The sequence below is a fragment of the Gopherus flavomarginatus genome, chromosome 2 (assembly GCF_025201925.1).
Source record: "Gopherus flavomarginatus isolate rGopFla2 chromosome 2, rGopFla2.mat.asm, whole genome shotgun sequence".
Taxonomy (NCBI): domain Eukaryota; kingdom Metazoa; phylum Chordata; order Testudines; family Testudinidae; genus Gopherus; species Gopherus flavomarginatus.
The window spans coordinates 299,051,518-299,069,745 of record NC_066618.1 but is presented as its reverse complement, the minus strand read 5'-3'; the positions used below and the strand labels follow the sequence as shown (position 1 = coordinate 299,069,745).

The 18,228-nt window shown below is 49.4% G+C and overlaps 2 protein-coding genes across 5 annotated transcripts in view; one reads left to right on the top strand and one right to left on the bottom strand.

Annotated features, from left to right (window-relative positions):
• Positions 1-18,228, top strand: part of EEF1D (eukaryotic translation elongation factor 1 delta) — a 420,646-nt gene that overhangs the window by 372,834 nt on the left and 29,584 nt on the right. The window contains exons 1-2 of one of the 3 annotated variants that reach the window (XM_050940809.1): positions 13,476-13,516; positions 13,627-13,678. The exons of 1 other annotated variant lie outside the window; for it this stretch is intronic. In XM_050940809.1, the coding sequence (XP_050796766.1) occupies positions 13,653-13,678 (26 nt within the window). In that variant the 5' untranslated portion in view covers positions 13,476-13,516; positions 13,627-13,652. Of the gene's footprint in view, positions 1-11,771; positions 11,792-13,475; positions 13,517-13,626; positions 13,679-18,228 lie in introns of those variants that run through there. One more of the 3 variants, XM_050940812.1, reaches the window with a different exon arrangement.
• TIGD5 (tigger transposable element derived 5) lies at positions 1,430-11,238 on the bottom strand. Of its 2 annotated transcripts, none has more exons than XM_050940870.1 (2): positions 8,074-11,238; positions 1,430-1,801 (listed from the first exon to the last, which is right to left on the bottom strand). In XM_050940870.1, the coding sequence occupies exon 1, from the start codon at positions 11,209-11,211 to the stop codon at positions 8,980-8,982; it is 2,232 nt and encodes a 743-aa protein (XP_050796827.1). In that variant the 5' UTR covers positions 11,212-11,238; the 3' UTR covers positions 1,430-1,801; positions 8,074-8,979. The 2 variants fall into 2 exon arrangements, with proteins under 2 accessions (XP_050796827.1, XP_050796826.1); XM_050940869.1 differs by lacking the exon at positions 1,430-1,801 and adding an exon at positions 5,969-6,091.

Sequence of the window (18,228 nt, the reverse complement as noted above, 5' to 3'; positions counted from 1 at the left end):
ACCCTAAAGTCTGATCTCTATTAAATATTTACGTTGTTCCCACGATATTGACTCCAATAACTTAGGTCTAACTAAAGCCTTTTAGTCCTGGGAAGCCTAAACTGAGGCCTGCCACAGGCAGAGAACAGGAGAAACCAAGGCGGCATCAATGCCTGAAACTGATCAACTTCGCTGTGGGAAATGCTGCTGCTGTGCAAGGTGCTGTACATGACACAGAAGTGTGCAGACAGATGCTGCAGTTCAATCATAACTTTTTGGGTTCACTAGCACTCATTGACATGGGAGGGAAAGAATCATTCCCTCGACATCAGCAATCGCTGGGTGAAATGTTCTGGCCTGCATTCTGCAGGAGGTTGGACCTGATGGACATACTGGGCCCTTAGAATCTGTGAATCAAGAGAGCTCCTGCCCATTATGATCATCTGGTTTCTATTGCAGAAAGGCTAAACTCTATCTGGCTAGTTTTCCTGCTCACACCCGCATCCTTGCTGAAGTACCTTAGTGTCATCCCATAAGAACATAAGAACGGTCGTACTGGGTCAGCCCAAAGGTCCATCTAGCCCAGTATCTGTCTACTGACAGTGGCCAATGCCAGGTGCCCCAGAGAGAGTGAAGCTAACAGGTAGTGATCAAATGATCTCTCTCCTGCCATCCTTTTTACAATGGGGAAACTGAGGCAGAGAAGGGCAATCACTTGCTGAAGCTCGTGGGTTCCTCATCAGTGCCTCCCAAATCTGTGTTTCTGGCAGTGCAGCAAGTCCCCTGGCTGTGAAAGTGGCACTGAACTGAGTAGGAAGAGAGAAAAGGGGCTGGGCCAGCCCGAAAGAAGACGACCCATAGGTTCTTCTTGTGGGTGGCCTTGACTCACCAGAGGTGGTGAAGCTGGTCAGCTGAGATGAATTTTCAGCTTTCCCTTATGACATCCTCTCCAGCCTGCCTAATGCTCCAGTCCACTATAAGGACCCACCCTCCCCATCAACCAGTCTCACATGTCTGACACAGCAGGCCCCCTGCCACTTCATCCAGCAGCATCGGACCCTTACTGCTCCTGCCAGCCTCTTGCTGTGCCCCCAGAGGGAAGGTACAATGTCTGTGCACGCATGCACACACACCGCCCCGCCCCGCCCCCCAGTACTACCAGGAAGGAGAGAGGAGCGAGCTGCTGCAACTGATAGGAGAGCAAGTGGTGGCCCATCAGCATTAAAATACAGCCTGGGAAAAGGACAGTGCGGTGCTAGTGAAGGGAGGAAGCCGATGCCTGAGAAATGACATCCCTAGACCCTCTGGTATATGACATTCAACCCAGATCAAGGATAGGATATGCTCTGCCTGGGGACCAACTCTTGCCAGGGGGATGGGCTTGAGCTAACTGGCCTTTTCCATCTCCCCTGAGCAGAGCGTAATCCCCAGTGGCAGAACCAGAATGCTTCATTTATCACCCACAAAGCTGCTGTTCTCCGTCTGAGGGCCAAGATTCCTCCGAGGGCTACAGACTCCATGGAAACACCAGCCACTACATGTCATCAACATCCCTGCCCATTGCTACCAGCCTATCCAAAGCACAGCGACCTCAGGCAGCCTCCTCCCATTGCAATGGGCTTGGAACAGAGAGCCGTTAGTGCCCTCAAGGGGCATTTGCTTATCCCAAAGCTTTGCTATGGGAAGGGCATCCTCTGCTCCATGGGAACTGTGTACACACATCAAGGGGAGGACCCACGTTGAACCAATCCAGCCCTTCACAGAGGATCTCAGAGCATTTCACAAACCTCAGTTAGGCTTTGTTCCTTCTCTGAGAGTTGCACTGATTACATTAGTTAAGGTTTGTAAGACAATTTGACTATGAAAAGCTCTTTCTGCATGCTACATATTACTGGTACAACACACAGGTGTTATATTCAATAGCATCTTGCCGTAAGGCTTTGGTCTCTTAGCTGAAGGAGCCACTGTCAGGGTACAAACCAGCTACAACTGTTCAATGTCTGTTTCAAAGCAAGCTTACGGCAGTGTTTGGGAGGTACTGGAGCGCACAGAAATTAGCTGACATGGCTGCTGCACCCCCAAGACTTCCCTGAAATGAGGTGCATCTTCCCGGGTCTCCCCAGCAAACAACATGGACATGTTTTCCTACTGGGAAGCACAGAGATTGGCTGTCTGCCATTCCCGTGCTCTAATAATTAGATCGGACAACACTGCCTCCTAAAGCCACGAACGCAGTTCGGACCCTTGCCCCCCACTAGCCTATACTCCCTACCAGAGTTTGGTGCAGAACCCAAGAGTCCAGTGTCCCCTGGACTCTACCATATTCCCTCCGCTCCCCCCACAGCCACAGTGATAGGATTAGAAACCCGATGTCCCAACTCTCAGTCCCAGACCGGACCACTCCCCATTCCACTAGAGCACTACATTTGGATTCTGACAATCCAGTCTCTTCCTAGGTAGAATATTCCTAGCTATGTAATTCTGAACTTTGGTGCTTCACAGGGTGAAATACGGGACATAACTGAGAGACCTTCCCATTCCATGTCTGGGGAAGGGAGCGGTGATTCTTGGGGACGGAGTTAAACTGTGTTTCAAAAGACCTTCATGATAGACCCATACCAAGAGCTCCAAGTATCAGAGGGTAGCCGTGTTAGTCTGGATCTCCTTTGCTGCTTTTTCAAGAGCTCCAAGTTTCTCATAACTGGAATTGCAACACATCACTCTTACATTTCAGCCTCTGAGAATTATTCTGTACCATCAAGTAGCTGGCTGAGGCAGCAGTCCCTAGTCACACTGAATGAACCTCCCAGTGGGTAACAAACATATTAGAACTAAATCTGTTTGCCACTAAGTTACTCCTCCAAACACTGCCAATATCCAAAGCACTCCCAGTGAACCTCCCAGTGGGTAACAAACATATTAGAACTAAATCTGTTTGCCACTAAGTTACTCCTCCAAAGACTGCCAATATCCAAAGCACTCACTAGCAAAATGTTGAGATGTCAGTGTTACTACTGCAACAATAACTTTGACTGGGACCCAACACAGCACTGAAAAAGGAGCTCTGAGATGGCAACAATGCACCACTGTGATGTTTTTCTAAAAGCTCTGCTCTAGGAATTATTCTGAGGGAGTTCTCTGGCCTGTGACGTACAGGAGGTCAGAAGATGATCACCATGCTCCCTTCTGGCTTTGGAATCTATAACTCATCGTGCCAATGTCGAGATGGCAACCACATTTAAGAGTGGAGAAGCAGCGCAAGTTAAAAAAAATTGATGCATGCAGCTGCAAGGTTATCAACATATTAAAGAACCAGGTGTGAACATTCACTCGTCCCCTCCAGTGACTGAATCTGTATAATTAACTATTTCGCTGCTGATCATCCTAACAGAAACAGCCAAGTACTCTGGAATTGTGGAAGTACTGTAGGGAGAACACCATCTCTTTTTCCTCTCTTCTCACCCTCTCCCCCCCATATACAAAACAAGGATTTTTTTTCATGCTGGGAGACAAAAGCGCACCTGGAAGATACAGACCCTAACCCCCGTCTCAGGGGCAGCAGCTCCTTGGAAGCATCAACACAGAAGAGCAGACACTTAGGCCCGAAGCAACCCAAGCAGTGATTCCCAAAAGGTGACACACTGAAATATGCCAGGATATTTGTGAGAGTGGGTGAGAGAGAGGACAAGGAGGGTCATCATGGATTTATGAAGTGTTGTTTCTGTGCAGCTCACCAGCTCTCCCTCAGTATAACAAAATTTTTGAAAAAACCTGTCACTTGACTGATGGCTTTATTAATTCCCAAAGACCAGGATTAGAAGCAGTAACTGATAGACTCTGCTGGGAATGGCAGAAAAGACACACGTCAGAATGAGATTGCTACAATCGGCTATACTGGGTGTTTTTTTCAGGGGGTTAGGTGGGAGCTGGGCTCCAGGGAAGAGTCTTTTACAGCAGCTAGTACTGCAAAGCACAGCTGGCCACTCAAAGAGAAGCCTCACCACCAAGGATTTCAAAACAAGTAGGTTCCCAGATGAAACATACAAGGCCTGAAGTTTACCAGTATTTATTTTTCTTAAAAACAGTAGAAAGTTTCCTGATTGTTGCCTATCTAGAAATTACATGACTTCACCAACACGCTAAATGAGCTCCAACTAATTTTTCTATACTCCCTAATTGTGAACATACATACATGGCTTATCGGTGTGATGGTATAGCTTGTACCTCCCTTACTTCATCACCTCTTTGCCACCTTCATTCATGTCAGCAAATAATAGATTGTTGGATCTCTGGGGCAGGGACAGCATCTTCTCAGGTCTCCTCTGAGCCACCTGGCAGCGAAAAAAGCCAATACACCCACTGTCTCCACTCTTGTTCAGGTGGTATTAATCACCTCTGGGTAAGTCACATGACACTGCAGATTTCCTCCACTACAAATTTACTCTCTTCAAATCTACCAGCTTTTTCATTTCTCCTCCATCACACCTGTAGCCCCAGCTCATTTTGCTACTTGACTCCCTCCTGCCCCTCTCACATGGGATTGTCCAGATTTCTTTAATAAGATCTAACATCACCTTCCAATTTGACCCTTGACTTTCCATCTGGCTTCCACCCTCTACACACCAGTGAGACAGAGCTCTCTTCCAGACCCAAATCACAACACTTTTACTTCATCCTCATCATCCTAAGCCTCTGAAAGCCATGGCACCGTTGATTACTCCTAACTTCTTGAATCTTCTCCTCCAGTGGATTTCGCTGCTCCTCTGGTGGTTGTTTCACCTTTCAGCTTGCTGCTTTAGCTACCCCTAGTTTCCAAACAGATATGTCCCAGTGCTAGCCAAACTTTGCCCAACTGGGACTAACACTGGCAGCATGCTGGAAGGCTGAGGGATGAACAGGGCCGGCTTTAGGAAGTGCGGGGTCCAATTCAAACAGTTTCGACGGGGCCCTGGCACAGATGACTTAAAAAAAACCCCACACATGTAAAATAAAAAAACACGTGGGGCTTCTATTCACCGGGCGGAGCTCCGAGTCTTTGGCGACACTTCGGCGGTGGGTCCGTCACTCGCTCCAGGTCTTCAGCGGTGCTGAAGAACCCGCTGCCGAAGTGTCGCCGAAGACCCAGAGTAAGCGAAGGACCCGTCGCTGAAGTGCCGTTGAAGGCCCGGAGAGAGTGAAGGACCCGCCCCTGAAGTGCCGCCGAAGACCCAAAGCACTGCCAGGTGAGTAAAAATTAAAAAGGCGCCTCTAGCCAGGGAAGAGATTCTCACTGGGCGCGGGGCCCAATTCGGGGGAATTGGTGGAACAGGCCTAAAGCCGGCCCTGGGGATGAACCTAAGTTACATAAAAAACATTTTACAGCCACTGTCATTTTTAAGAGGCTCAACCCAGAGACTACCTGTCCCAGCATGTAATATTCCATCTTGCCAAGCTCTGAGCTACACTTTGCTCACACCAACTAAAAATTTTAGGGTGGGGCCTTTCCATTTGCCGTCGTAGAAACAAAGGAAATCAGTTTCATTCCTTGAAACAGTCTATTTGAGTCCCAAGCATTCATTGGATTTTCCTAATAATCTTTTCCTGGTTCCCTTAATGACACTTGTCAGATTGAGGGGGAGTACTTTTAAAACGAGCTTTTCGCAAAATGTTTATAAAAACTGAAGTTAAATCCTTACTGATTTAAGGAAATCTGTTCCAATTACATTGTTTTTTGAACCAGGTACTACTTACTTTTTTGCCATGTTTACTCTTTGATTTTTGTAGTCAATGGCTCATCCTTTGACAGATCACTTTTCCAAAAAACGTTCCTACACCTCTTAGCCATATACATATAAAGCAGCGCATGAGAGCTGGCATCTACTCTGTCACATGCATCATCAACAGACTTGCCAAATAAATTCCAGCTCTGGAATCTTTATTCCTTGTGCTGATGCAAAGCAAGCAAGAACCCTGCTTGACTTTCTGATCCTGAGAGAGTCTATGGCACTGGTACTTATAAAATACATCTTTTTATTGACAATTGGGTACCATACATTTTATCTGGAGTTGCTGAAAGACAAACAGGGATCCCATCAAGGCCATTTGTGTTGTCACTTTTCACTTACCAGCCACGCTAATTTCAAAAATAAAGGAAATTTAGTAAATGCAAAGATTAGCTAGCCTGCCCAGCGTCAACAGCTTGACTCAAGTCCTTCATGTCCTTCCATCTTCCTAACAGTCTAGTCCTTTGGAACCAGAAGTTGTAGTTGGTTCATAATTTTTAGGCTTTAGTGGGATCTTTCCCCCATCCCTAAGTGACATATGAAGCTCTACATGAGAAATCACTGTTCCAACTCTCCTTCAAAGAGTGACATTTTAAATCTTCCTAGAGATTCATAGACATTTTAGGCCAAAAAGGGACTATTAGGTCACCTAGTCTGACCTCCAGTATAAGACAGGCCATATCATTTCACCACATGACCTCTGTATTGAGCCAGACTAGTGTTTGACTAAAGGATATCTTTCAGCAATATACAAATTGCTGACCTATTTTCAAGTGATACAGGTAGCTTAGGGTGAAAATTTTTGTTAAAAAAATTACAAAAACGTAATAGAAATGATTTTTAAATAATTAAAGTAAGTAAATCAGTGCAATTATGTAACTTAAAACTTTCCCATAGTGTACGCAACTCAAACACTGCCATATACTTGTATGTGACAGTGAGAAAACTGAAATTGATTAGACTATTTTCATATGCTGGCTCTGAAGACAGTGCAAATTGAACAGCAAAAATAAAGATAGATCTTTTTAAAAAGTGCATATGGTTAAGTGTTTAACATTACTGTAGTGGAATTTATCTTTATATTTTTGAAAAGACAGTTTCCTTGTAACATGAACCCTGCTGTCAGTTTTGTGATAGTTTTTGTCTCTCTATTGTTTCCTAAATTAACTGTCTTTCATTTGCTAGCAGGCAGTCTTCACCTGCCCCTAATAAAGCTACTCCAAAGCAGAAGCTGGAATTCCAGTTTTAAAGGACACTATTCAGAGCTGATTATCCAAATGGAGAAAAATAGGATTATAAGGCAACGGTATCAATTTATTCACTCTTCTTGGTCTCAAGCTATGAGATTTTATTTTGTAAACAAGTCTCAGTATCAGTTCATGGGCTCAGAAGCAAGAGTTGAACTACAATTCAAGAGATTCTTTTTCAGAGCAGCCAGTGTTTTTTTTTTTTTTTTTTATACAGGTAACCGGATGACTTGCCTATTGAAACAAATTTAGGCGAATCATGTACAGTTAATGCAATTTCAAGGGTTAAATCAAGAGCTTAATTGCCACATCATTTGAAGAAGACAAGTCACATTAAAATCTATTTTGCTTCACTATACATCCTGCTAAGGGGACGATTTACCAACCCCCCCACTCTCCCCAAGTGGAACAGAAATTGATTAGATCTTCATAGACTCTGAAGTTATGAGATGGAAAAGATGGCTAAGTATCCATCCCCACCTGCCACAATGCAGGACTGTTCAACTATTTTTTATTTTTGCTAACTAGCCAGACTAAAAGTATTTTTTTTAAAACCAGGCCAAGATTCCAATTAGAATCTCATGCCTCTATTTTTTAATATAAATGTTGTGGGCCCCTCCAATTCCTGCCTCACTCCAGCTGCAGGACATGTTACAAGCTGCCTCACTATAACAGCCTCTATAGAGGCAAAACCAAGAATCTGCTGCCTGCAGAATGTCCCACCGCTGAAGGGAATTTCGTTCTCTTCCTAGCCACCAGGCTTAACTGTTTTGCTATAAGAAGATTGCAAAAAAATGGTATTTTAATTTTTAAAGAGTCTGAAGTATCCATGGTTTAAGAGCTATAGCACCCCTTGTGCACATAAAGTAGCCATGGAGGTTACATTAGCTCACCAGCTCTCGGGGTGGCCTGTAGCTTCTTAAGAGTACCCCCAGCCCAGAGCGTACCAGTTCTAATCCAGTGCATGTAAAACCCACCCCCGTTTTAAACCCACCCTAGCTTAACAGGCAACCAGTCAGCAAATGGGAAGCGTATGAATGACCAGCCCCCGCCAGAATGTAACATTAGTTCTTACAAAAAGATACCCAAGCACGTGGCTGCCAGTTTGCAGCTGGTAGCAGCTCCAGTCCATTGATGATTTGGGTCTGGACCGCGAGGCTGCTGCTGCTGCCACCTGGATTCACCTCCACAGAACTTAACGTGGGAGACTGCAGCCAAGCTTTTCGTTTAGCTTCGTTCCTTGCCCAGCATTTGTTTTCCTCTTTACAACTTGAGAAGGAAGAGCCTCTCTTGGCGTGTATAGCCATGCATGCCCCCTTCCCCTCACAGCAGGATTTTTACTGCTGACCATCTCACAGCTCCACCATCGTCATTAGTCCCACTCCTGTGAGGGAGAATCCCCTCCTCTCAGTCAAGCTAGGGGGCAGCGTGCCTTCTCTGTCCTGCTGATGTCCAGTTCCCCGCCTCAGCCCTTCTCAGGAACATTGGTTAGTTTCCCCTCAATCCCAGGAGAATGGCGGTAAGCCCCTTCCTTGCAGTGACACTGGATACAGAGATTGGTCCCCCTGCCTCTGCCCCATGGGTTGGGGGATCTGCTGATGTCAGGGGTAAGGATTAGCCCTCCAGTGATGTTGCTGGGAATTATCCCCCTACGTTCCATGAGTAGGGAATAGCACCTCCCAATGATGTTCAGAGTGAGGAATAGCCCTCAAGTGATGACATTTTACGGTGGGTTATCCCCCCTTATTAGCCCCAGGAAGTAGGCTTACCCCTCAGTGACAGGGGGGCAGCCCCAGGGGGAGGAACATCTGAGCCCCACGAGGTATTAGACCCCACTCCCTAGCAATGATGGGTGGAGGTGTTGGGTCCCCTATTGTCAGTCCCATTGCAGAGTGGGGTTAGTCCCCATCCGTCCCATGGGAGTCTGGTGGGGCTACACCCCCAAAGGTGCAGCAGTAGGTGGCTGACCAGCTCATCCCCCTCACGCCCCACTATGAGTCTGAGCTACCCCCTTGGTGCAGCCGCTGGGCCATACTAATGAGGGAGCGGAGCTGCACCAACTTGAGTGGTCCCACCTGCCGGGGGTCCTGGCTCTCCAGCCAGCGTAGTGCTGTCTCCAAGCCCCTGATGGCTTCCTGGGCCGTGGGCAGTGGGGGATCCCCTTCCTCCTCCATTCCACTGCCCCCCCCACCGCCTGCATCCACCCCTGCCGCTTCCTCATCCTCATCCCCGCCACAGCCTCCAGGTCCTTCATTCTCACCATCCCCTTCTCCATCCTCCCCCTCCATGCCCGGTGCTGCATCGTCCAGGTGCAGCCAGTCAGCCACCTCCTCGGGTGCTAGGCGTTTATAGGCCAGGGCAGCCAGATGGGTGAGATCACTGAAGACCTTGCTGTCCCCACCACCTCCATCCCCACCCAGTGGTTCCCCCTGTTCCTCTTCCCCAGGCTGGGGCTCAAAAGCAGCACGCAGCCCGAGCAGCCAGCACTTTTCGATGGAGCCAGCAGGGATGAGGTCCCAGGAGAGGCCAGCAAGGTATAGCATGTCCTTGAGCAGGAAAGAGCGCACAAAGTCCAGGGGGCCACTCCCACCACCGGCTGGGCTGGGCCCCACAGCGGAGCCACCTCCCCCACTGGCCACGCAGGACACGGCCAATCGCAGCAGCTCCCGCTTGTAGAGCTGCTTGAAGGCGGACACCACGCCTTGCTCCAGCGGGGCTGGGATACGGCCTCCTCCTCCAGCTGAGCTGCCCCCTGCCGCAGCCTTGGAGAGGAAGAGGGCTCGGATGGAGCCATCTGGGGTCTGCAGCTGGGGTGGCTCCTCTGGGCCAGCACTAGAGGGCGGCGGGGGGCTGCTGAGAAGCAGCACCGCCTTCTGCTGGAGGCAACTGCGGCGCAGATAACGCTTGACTCCTGGCACAAAGTCTTCAAAGAACCAGGCCCGGAGAAGGGCAGGTCCGAGCCGGGCCTCTGGGCTGTAGCGGTAGCAGGCTGGGAACTTGTCCTGGTTGTGGTGCCGGAGACTGGGTGGGTCTGGGAGCCCCCCAACTACCAGTGGTTTCAGCTTGTGCGAGCCAGTCAGGTTGGCAGCCAGCAGCACAGTGACACGCTCCTTCACCATCAACCTCCGACGGGGGGGAGGCTGCAGGCGGGGGGAATGGGCCCGCAACTCCCCAGCCTGGCCCGGCAGCAGCTTCCAGTAGAGTCCAGTTACGTTGGCGTTGTAGATCTGCTCGTCCCCGTAGCCTCCCCCATCCGAAGGAGCCGCAGCGGCTGGAGGAGGCGGCGGCAGGGGCAGGAGCAGCGAAGGGTCCGGAAAGGTGGAGGAGGGGGCCCCGAGCTCCAGCTCAGCCTTGAGTGGCGGGGTCCCTGGAGCGGCGGGGTCCCCCCCTCCACCTCCTTCGCCATAGATGCGCTGGCTGGAGATGCCGTGCCGTTTCTGCCAGCGCCAGAACCAGCCATGGCTGGCTTTGAAGGTGCACTCGGGCCCGTAGATCTGGCGGGCGAAGGCCTCGGCTTGGGCTTGGATGATGGGCCCGGAGAGCGGCACGCCGTGCTGCCGCAGGGTGAGGAACCAGGTGTAGACGGCCCGGTCGATCTCCTCCTCGTTGGCCAGGCGCATCTTCTTGCGCTGGGTGCCCACCTCGCCGCCCAGCTGGTCCAGGAACCAGCGCAGCTTGTGCTCGTCCTTGAGCCAGCCGCGCAGCGTGCCGCCGGGCACCCCGAAGTCCCGGCACACCGAGGCCTGCCGCTCGCCCTTCTTCACCCGCTCGATGGCCTGCAGCTTGTCCTTGATGGAGTAGGCGCGGCGGAAAGCCATCTTCACCGACAGCCCCCCGGGGCCCCGCCCTGGGGGCCCCCCGCCCCGCCGGCACCGCGCCGCAGCCCCGGGCTCGCCCAGCTCCAGGCACACCGGGGACGGCTCCCTGCTGCCCAGCTCCTCCAGCTCCAGCGGGCTCCGTCCGCCCGGCTCCACCGGAGGCTCCCGGCGGCTCGGCTCCTCCAGCCCCGGCGAGGCCCTGCTGCTGCTGCTGCCCGGGCGCCCCCGGGGCCGCCTGGAGCCTGTCCCGTCCGGCGAGCGTCTCCGCCTCGGCGGCTCCCGCAGGCCCAGCGCCGGGGGGTCCCCGGTGGCCGGGGGCAGCAGCGCGTCCTGCCCGCAGGCCATGCGGGGGGCTACCTGCGGCCGCTCAGCGCGCTCCCCGGCCCGCGCCGCGGCTAGATCCATGGCGGGGCCCGGCGCCGGGGCCGCGGCCGCGCGCAGCCATAAACCCGCCAGGCCCTGCACCGCCCCGGGGAGACGGAGGGGGCCCGGCCCGGGGGGGGGCGCGTTATAACCGGGGGTGGGGGCGGGGAGCCAAGGTCTTTTGTCTGCTCTCTGGCCCCTGAGAGCCGATAGGGCGGGCCTGTGGCGCATGCGCTGTCACTGCTTCGCGCCCCCCCCGAAGTGGAACGTCTTGTCCTCCCCTCTCCCATTGGACTCTTCCACCTGTGGTTGGCAGTAATTCCTATAGCTGGCGCCCTCGCCGGAATGTTCCATTTTCGCAACAGGGGGTGTCCAATCCCTCGGCCCTTTCCGTTCCCCGCCGCAGCCGGGGATGTACTTCCACAGAACCGACCATTCCCCTCACAGCAAAGACCCACTCCTCACCCGGACTGTTCCACTCCCGCGCCCACTCTGCCGCCAGCCGGCTCCCCCTCCCTCTTACCACGGTTGGTCGGCGCCGCGACCCAGAATCCCCCGCGCGCCCAGCGCGCCTTCCTTTCTGCTGACTGAGGCCGAGTAGAGCCGTGAGCCCGCCGTGTGGGTACGGAGCCCCCGCGGGGGCCGGGCGGGCGTGGAGAGGCCTGGCGTCACGGCCGGGCCAGGGGGAGGCGCCGCGCGGGAGGGGGATGGGCCACGGGGCTGTGGCGGGTTCCCCGGCAGCCTCCCCGCCCCCACCGGGAGCAGCCCCTGCTCCCCTCACAGGCAGGGACCCACCTCCCCCGTGGGTGGCGGGGGGGTGAGGCGGGGCCCTCCCCCGTGGGTGCCGGTGGCGGGGGGGCGAGGCGGGTCGGGGCCCTCCCCCGTGGGTGCTGGGGGCGGGGCAGGGACCTGCCCTGTTGGTGGTTTGGACGTGTGGTCTCTGGCGGGAGGGGGCTTCATCTGCATCCCTCTGTGCCCCCAAGGATCCTTTCCACCCCGAGAGCAGCCGCCGCTTCTCCCGCAGGCGAGGAGCTGCTGCGGGTAGGTGCTTCTGGTGGTGGGCGCAGGGATTCTGTGTCTCTGAGCTTCCCCCGATGCCTGCCCGTGTCCACCATCCTGCTGATCACATGCTCCCCTCATAGCCAGGGAGCCCCGCTGTGGGGGAGGGGGTGATAGCGAGTGGCAGCAGGGGCTCTCGCTCAGAATAATCCCCCCCATGACTGTGCTGTGAGCCAAGTCCTGGGGGATCATAGATGAGCCCCCCAAAACTCCTTCCCCCTTGCTACGAGCTTGTGCTTCCCTCACGGCTGAGGAGCTCAGTTGTGGAGGAGGTGGTCCCAGGAAGGATTATAGGACGGTCCTCCAAAGAATCCTCCCCTCCCCCTGCACCCTCACTCTGAGCATCGGCCTGTTTGCCTGGTGCTCCCCTCACAACCAGGGAGCTCTGTCTTGTGTGCCAGCAGCCCAGAGGTGAGGGGGGTGTGAACTCTGGTGCTGACTCACTTTTCAGCACCTCTCAGTCTGGTAACTTCTGCTGAAAAACCAAAGTCAGGGAAAATCTGATAGGTCGTCTTATGTAGGTACTTCAGCTCCCTGCTGCTGTGCCCATCCGTCATGGAGTATCCTTGAGCACTCCCTGAGAAAGGGCCTGATCCAGCAAGTTGCTGATCGTCCCCAACCTCCTTTTTAGCTCTGTAACAGCAGGCTGTCCTGAGCCTCACAGGATTATGCTGCTGTTCTTGCACTTTCTGTTGCTGGGTAGCAATCTGACTCCAGAATCTCTGTTTAATCCTGATTTATTCTGGTCATAACCATAGTTATTACCTAAAGTCTCGCATGGTTTATTGTATCTGTAATCTGAGTGCATTCCATGCATAAGGGCCTCCTTACATTTTCCATTCCTTGCATAAACTCCTTGTGTTTCATCCTCCAATTCCTCCTCTTTCAGGGATTCCAGGCATCCCCCCCTCCTCCCCCATGGCTGCTATCAACCTGTTTGTACATCTATAGACAATTACAGATGTGGTTAAAACTGCAGGTTCTGCTAACTAAATGCAGGGGGTTGTATGTGTCCCCTCTGCTCCCTTCTGGCTTTCTGATTTGCACCAAAATCAATAGGATTCTGCCCATTGATGCCTAGAACATTCCCTGAAATTCTGGAATTGAGTGGATTAAAAAGTCTATCCTGTTACAGATGGGAGAAATACCATTGAGTTGCTTGGCTTGGCCAGAGGTTCCTTATTACCTTCTCTGGTTATGCACCCTATGTGCCTCCTTGCTCACTTCTACTTTTCTTTTCAGGTACATATTCTTTTCTTCTGTCTGGCTTTGCTCCTTTCCTTTACAGGTATACTTTTTCCTCTCCTCCACTTGCTGTTCTGTTCATTTTCCGATACTAGTTGATATATTTTTTCTTACTAACTTATTTCTTATCCTTTCCCAACTAATTTTCTGCAGTACTCCACACTTGTCTGGAGGAGGAAATGGAGCCTGCCTTTCCCAGTGACAGGTATCTCCAGACTTCCTTTTCTGCACCTATTAGCTGAGTGACTTTAGGTGCCGATTATTGGTTGCTAATCACTTAGGGGCGGATGTCAAGGTTTCAAGGAATCATAGTTGGGCGGTCCCAACTGTCATTTTGTTGGCTGACTGGCAATCCTTTTGCTCATTTATGTCCTGAAACACTCTGCAATCTCCCCACAAAAAGTACTGCAGGTAGCTGGATTGGTAATTTCATTAGTGAGATCAAATGCTTAACTAAACTGATTCTTGCTTATGTGTGCATAATTGAACTAACTACCAAATTTCTCTTTCTACTCTGGGTTTTCACTTGTAGTTGACATTTTTCCTTGCTGTTGCTGGGATTAGCTTTCAGTAGATTCTGTTGGGGGATGGATGTGACATGTGAGATAGTGTGAGAATACTCTATACATAATCCCTGTTGGCTTTGTCTAGGGGTATGTCTGCACTACGAAATTAGGTCGAATTTAAAAAAGTCTTTTTTTTAGAAATCGTTTTTATACAGTCGATTGCGTGTCTCCCCACACAAAATGTTCTAAGTACATTAAGTCGGCGGACTGTATCCACAGTACTGAGGCTAGCGTTGACTTCCGGAGTGTTGCACTGTGGGTAGCTGTGAGTAACTATCCCACGGTTCCCACAGTCTCCACTACCCACTGGGATTCTGGGTTGAGATCTCAATGCCTGATGGGGCAAAAACAGTGTCTCAGATGGTTCTGGGTACATGTCATCATGCCCCCATCTCCCTGTCTTCTATTTCATTATTGATGGGCTCTACTGTAGAGAGATACAGTGAACTCATTGGTAATCTTGCACTGTTTAAGACTGTGGATTTTGAAAAGCAGCTGACATTTCCCTTCAGAAACAACTGCTGTGGAAAAAAGTGTTCCCTTCATTTGAAAAAAGAAAAAGAAAAACACAGTCTTAAAAAAATACAGGTAAAAAGCTTAAGCTCAAATCTTATTTTGGGTTTCATGAAATATTGATATAAATGTTTTCATCACATTTTTAACTACACATTCCCCTGTTTCATTGGAAATCCAATGTGACAGCCTTATTTTAGTTTGTGACAGCCAAGAAGTGATAATAAGCAGAAACGGAAAAGGAAGCTGAACAACTATTCATTTTCAATTAGAAATTGTTGAAACTTAGAGGGCTTTTAGATGGTTAACGTTGCTTGTATGTTAGTTATGGGAAGTTTTCACTGCATTGTCCTGTGTAACTTTACATTGGGTGAGGGAGGTTGATAACTATGTATTAATCAACACAAATACCATTGCCTTTTTGATGTTTTGAGTCTTGCAAATAGCTGGTACACTTTGTGCCACCATTTAAGTTGCTGCCTGTTACGTTTCAGTGGCATGGATAATACAAAGGCCAGTATCCAACTTGCGCAGCAAGAGCACACATTGTTGCACTTTCTTGTCTAGTCTGCGCACATATTTTTATGATCATAGAAACATTTTGTACATAATACTAGTGGCTCCTAGAATAGTTTCGATGAATTAAATGCATAAGAACCTAATAACCATATCCAATTTAGGGAGCACGATAAAGGCTTATAAGGTGATTGTACAGGAACTCCTCACTTAATGTAGTTATGTTCCTGAAAAATGCAACTTTAAGTGAAACAATGTTAAATGAATCCAATTTTCCCATAAGATTTAATGTAAATGCAGGGGGTTAGGTTCCAAGGAAATTTTGGGGGGGGGGGGCAGAGAAAAGGCATTATATACTGTACAGTACTGCATTGTACTATGGTTGGGAAGTGCCCCTGGCTTATCCCACACAGGCACAGCCCACTGCAGGCAAGAACACTAGGAAGCATCTTTGCAGCGGCGGGCAGCTTCCCCGGAGAAGAACAGGCTTGGACTTTGCCAGGAATGCTCCAGGCCCGCCTCTTCCTGTCCCCACTCCACTCCAGACCTGCTCCTGCCCCTCCCTCCCAGCACTTCCCTGCTGCCAGACAGCTGGCAGATGTGGTGTGTCCCTGCTCCTCCCCCTCCCTCCCTCCCAGCAAGTCCTAAGTGCCACCAAACAGCTGTGTAGCAGTGGGGGAAGCGCTGGGAGGGAGGAGGAGGAGGAGAAGTGGAACTTGGGCAATGCTCTCTTGTAAAGTTGCTGCTCTTCCACAGAATCTTACAAGCAGGCAGCCAAATGATGTTATAAGGGAGCTTTGCACAGCTTTAAACAAGCACGTTTCCTAATTGAGCAGGGACGTAACATTGAAACAACATTAAGCGGGACAATGTTAAATGAGAAGTTACTGTACTTTGCATTTAAGTATAGAATAGGATTATTTGCTTCTCTGATTTCTACTGTTGACGTATTTAGAAATAGAAATTGTTGCAGAGATTATTCATAAAGCACAGTAAGATTATTTTTTAGTTGTAAAGCTTAGTGCTCATGAAAGTGAAATGAATTGCCCTTGGCAGAGTTGTTACAAAGCACCTACCAGTGCTGTTCTGAGTTGCCTTGGCTACTCGAGGTTACCTCCAGAAGCTGACACATATTAAAGCAATAATGGTTTTGTCTACACTAGGGTTTTAACTTGTTAAAATACTTTCCCTAAAATAGATGTGGTATTTTTGTTAAATCAGGTATTTGCATATGAAACTGTCCTATGTGTATAATTGTGCAAATTACATTGGCAATTGTATACTTATATTATTTAAAAATCTGATTTTTTTAAAATGTCATAGGCTGTATCTATTCTACAGCATAATTGGCATAATTTATGTCATCTGGGGTGTGAATAAACCACATAAATTACACCGACATAAGCAGCAGTGTGGACAGCACTGTGCTGATGGGAGAATTCTCTCTCGTGGGCTTAGAGCAGTTAGATAGCTTACAGTAGTGGTAAACTCTGTAATGCAGCTGTAACCATAATTGGGTTTAAGAATTAACACTCCATTGAGGTAAAAGGAAACTGGCCATGTCTCAGAGCTGTTTCAGGATGTTTGTAGGCTCTTAAATGGCTGCATGCAGTTCCCATTTGGAAGATTTTCTTTGCACTAGCATTTTATATGTAAAAAATAAATAAAAGCTTGATTTCTGCTAAGTTGATCGTGCTGCTAAATATCTTAAGCAGGTTGCATGTGGCCCTCAGGCTGGGTGTTTGAAGGAATTAACTTTTAAAACATCATGTTTAACAGACATAAAAATATGTATATTTTCTGTCTCTTGACTGAAAAGGAGACCTGTTAAATTCTTGGGACTGGACTTCTTCCAGAAATTCTTGTATAATCTTTTAACAAACTTCTGCTACAGGCTTGTCCTTTTTTTTTAAATTGAGTTCACTGCCAGTTAGCTCTAGCTAGTTAACAGCTCTAAAGGCTATTCTGGATACTCAAAACATTTGTAGTTTACTCAAGCCTGATCCCTATCAAGTACACTGAGGTAACAACTCCAGTGTGTATGCAATCTAATTGTATTTTTAATGCTGGATACAGTAGTTTAAAATAAATACAGTTAAGTTTTAGAAGTATATGTACATAGTTCTATTTAGTTAGTCTAGACTCACTAGTATTAAGCAGCCACAACTTTGCAGTAAACTGTATTGTTTCTAATTTCTTTTGAAAGTTAAAACGTTTTATACCAGTAATATCCTACCTGCTATACAACTCGTTTACTGTGCTCTCACTGGTCCTGCATCTCTAGAAATAAAACTTTCTCACTTTTCCTAACTTTATTTCTTAATGCTGTCATAGGAACTAAAAAAAGTAAGTACTTACAGGTCAATATCTTGTCACTTCTGCTTTCTTTTTTTCAAGAAAATCACTGGATTGCATGTGTTGGTGCTAGGATTTTGTTCACCTTGGTTATAAACAGGTCACTGTCAATTTAAGTTTTCTGTCTTCTAATAGAAATGACAGTATACTTATAGGAATTTACCATTCATTCTGGTTTCAGCTCTTTGGAGAGGAAGATCTCATATCTGGTTTTACACGAGAACACACAAATCCTGCAATAATAATGGTGTCCTAAGTACCCTTATTAAATACATAATGCACATGTACCCCCTATATGCACATCACCATGACTGCTATTCATTGATTAATCAAAGAGGTCATTTGAGGAGTTGCAAGAAACTGTCACTAATTACATTACACTGGATTAAGTAACCTCCCGTTCTATCTGCTATGCAGTTGCCTTCTTATGTCTGACTTAAATTATACACCTCTACCTCGATATAACGTGACCCAATATAAGGTGGGTTCCCATACAAGGCAGTGAAGCTCTGACACACTGCTCTGAGCAGCGTGCTAAGGGTGCCGGGCCAGGCCAGGGCCAAGGGGTTCGATAAGGGGCAGAGGGTCTCGGCGGCGATCAGGGGCTCTTCCTCCCTCCCTGCCCTCAGGGTCTGGGGTCAGGAGCTGTGGAAGGGCACTTTTAGTGGCCTCGCAGTCCCAGAGTGGCCCAGGGGATTAGCGGGGGGCCGGGAGCAGCCCGCTCTGCTTCCCTTGCCCAGCCCCAGCTGTGTTGCTTGGGAGAGGGGGCTTGAGGGAAGGGATTTCCCTCCCCCCCCCCCGCACT

Bases quoted from the DNA above. Each gene is read 5' to 3' on its own strand.
- TIGD5 (XM_050940870.1), bottom strand. From the start codon at position 11,211: ATGGATCTAGCCGCGGCGCGGGCCGGGGAGCGCGCTGAGCGGCCGCAG.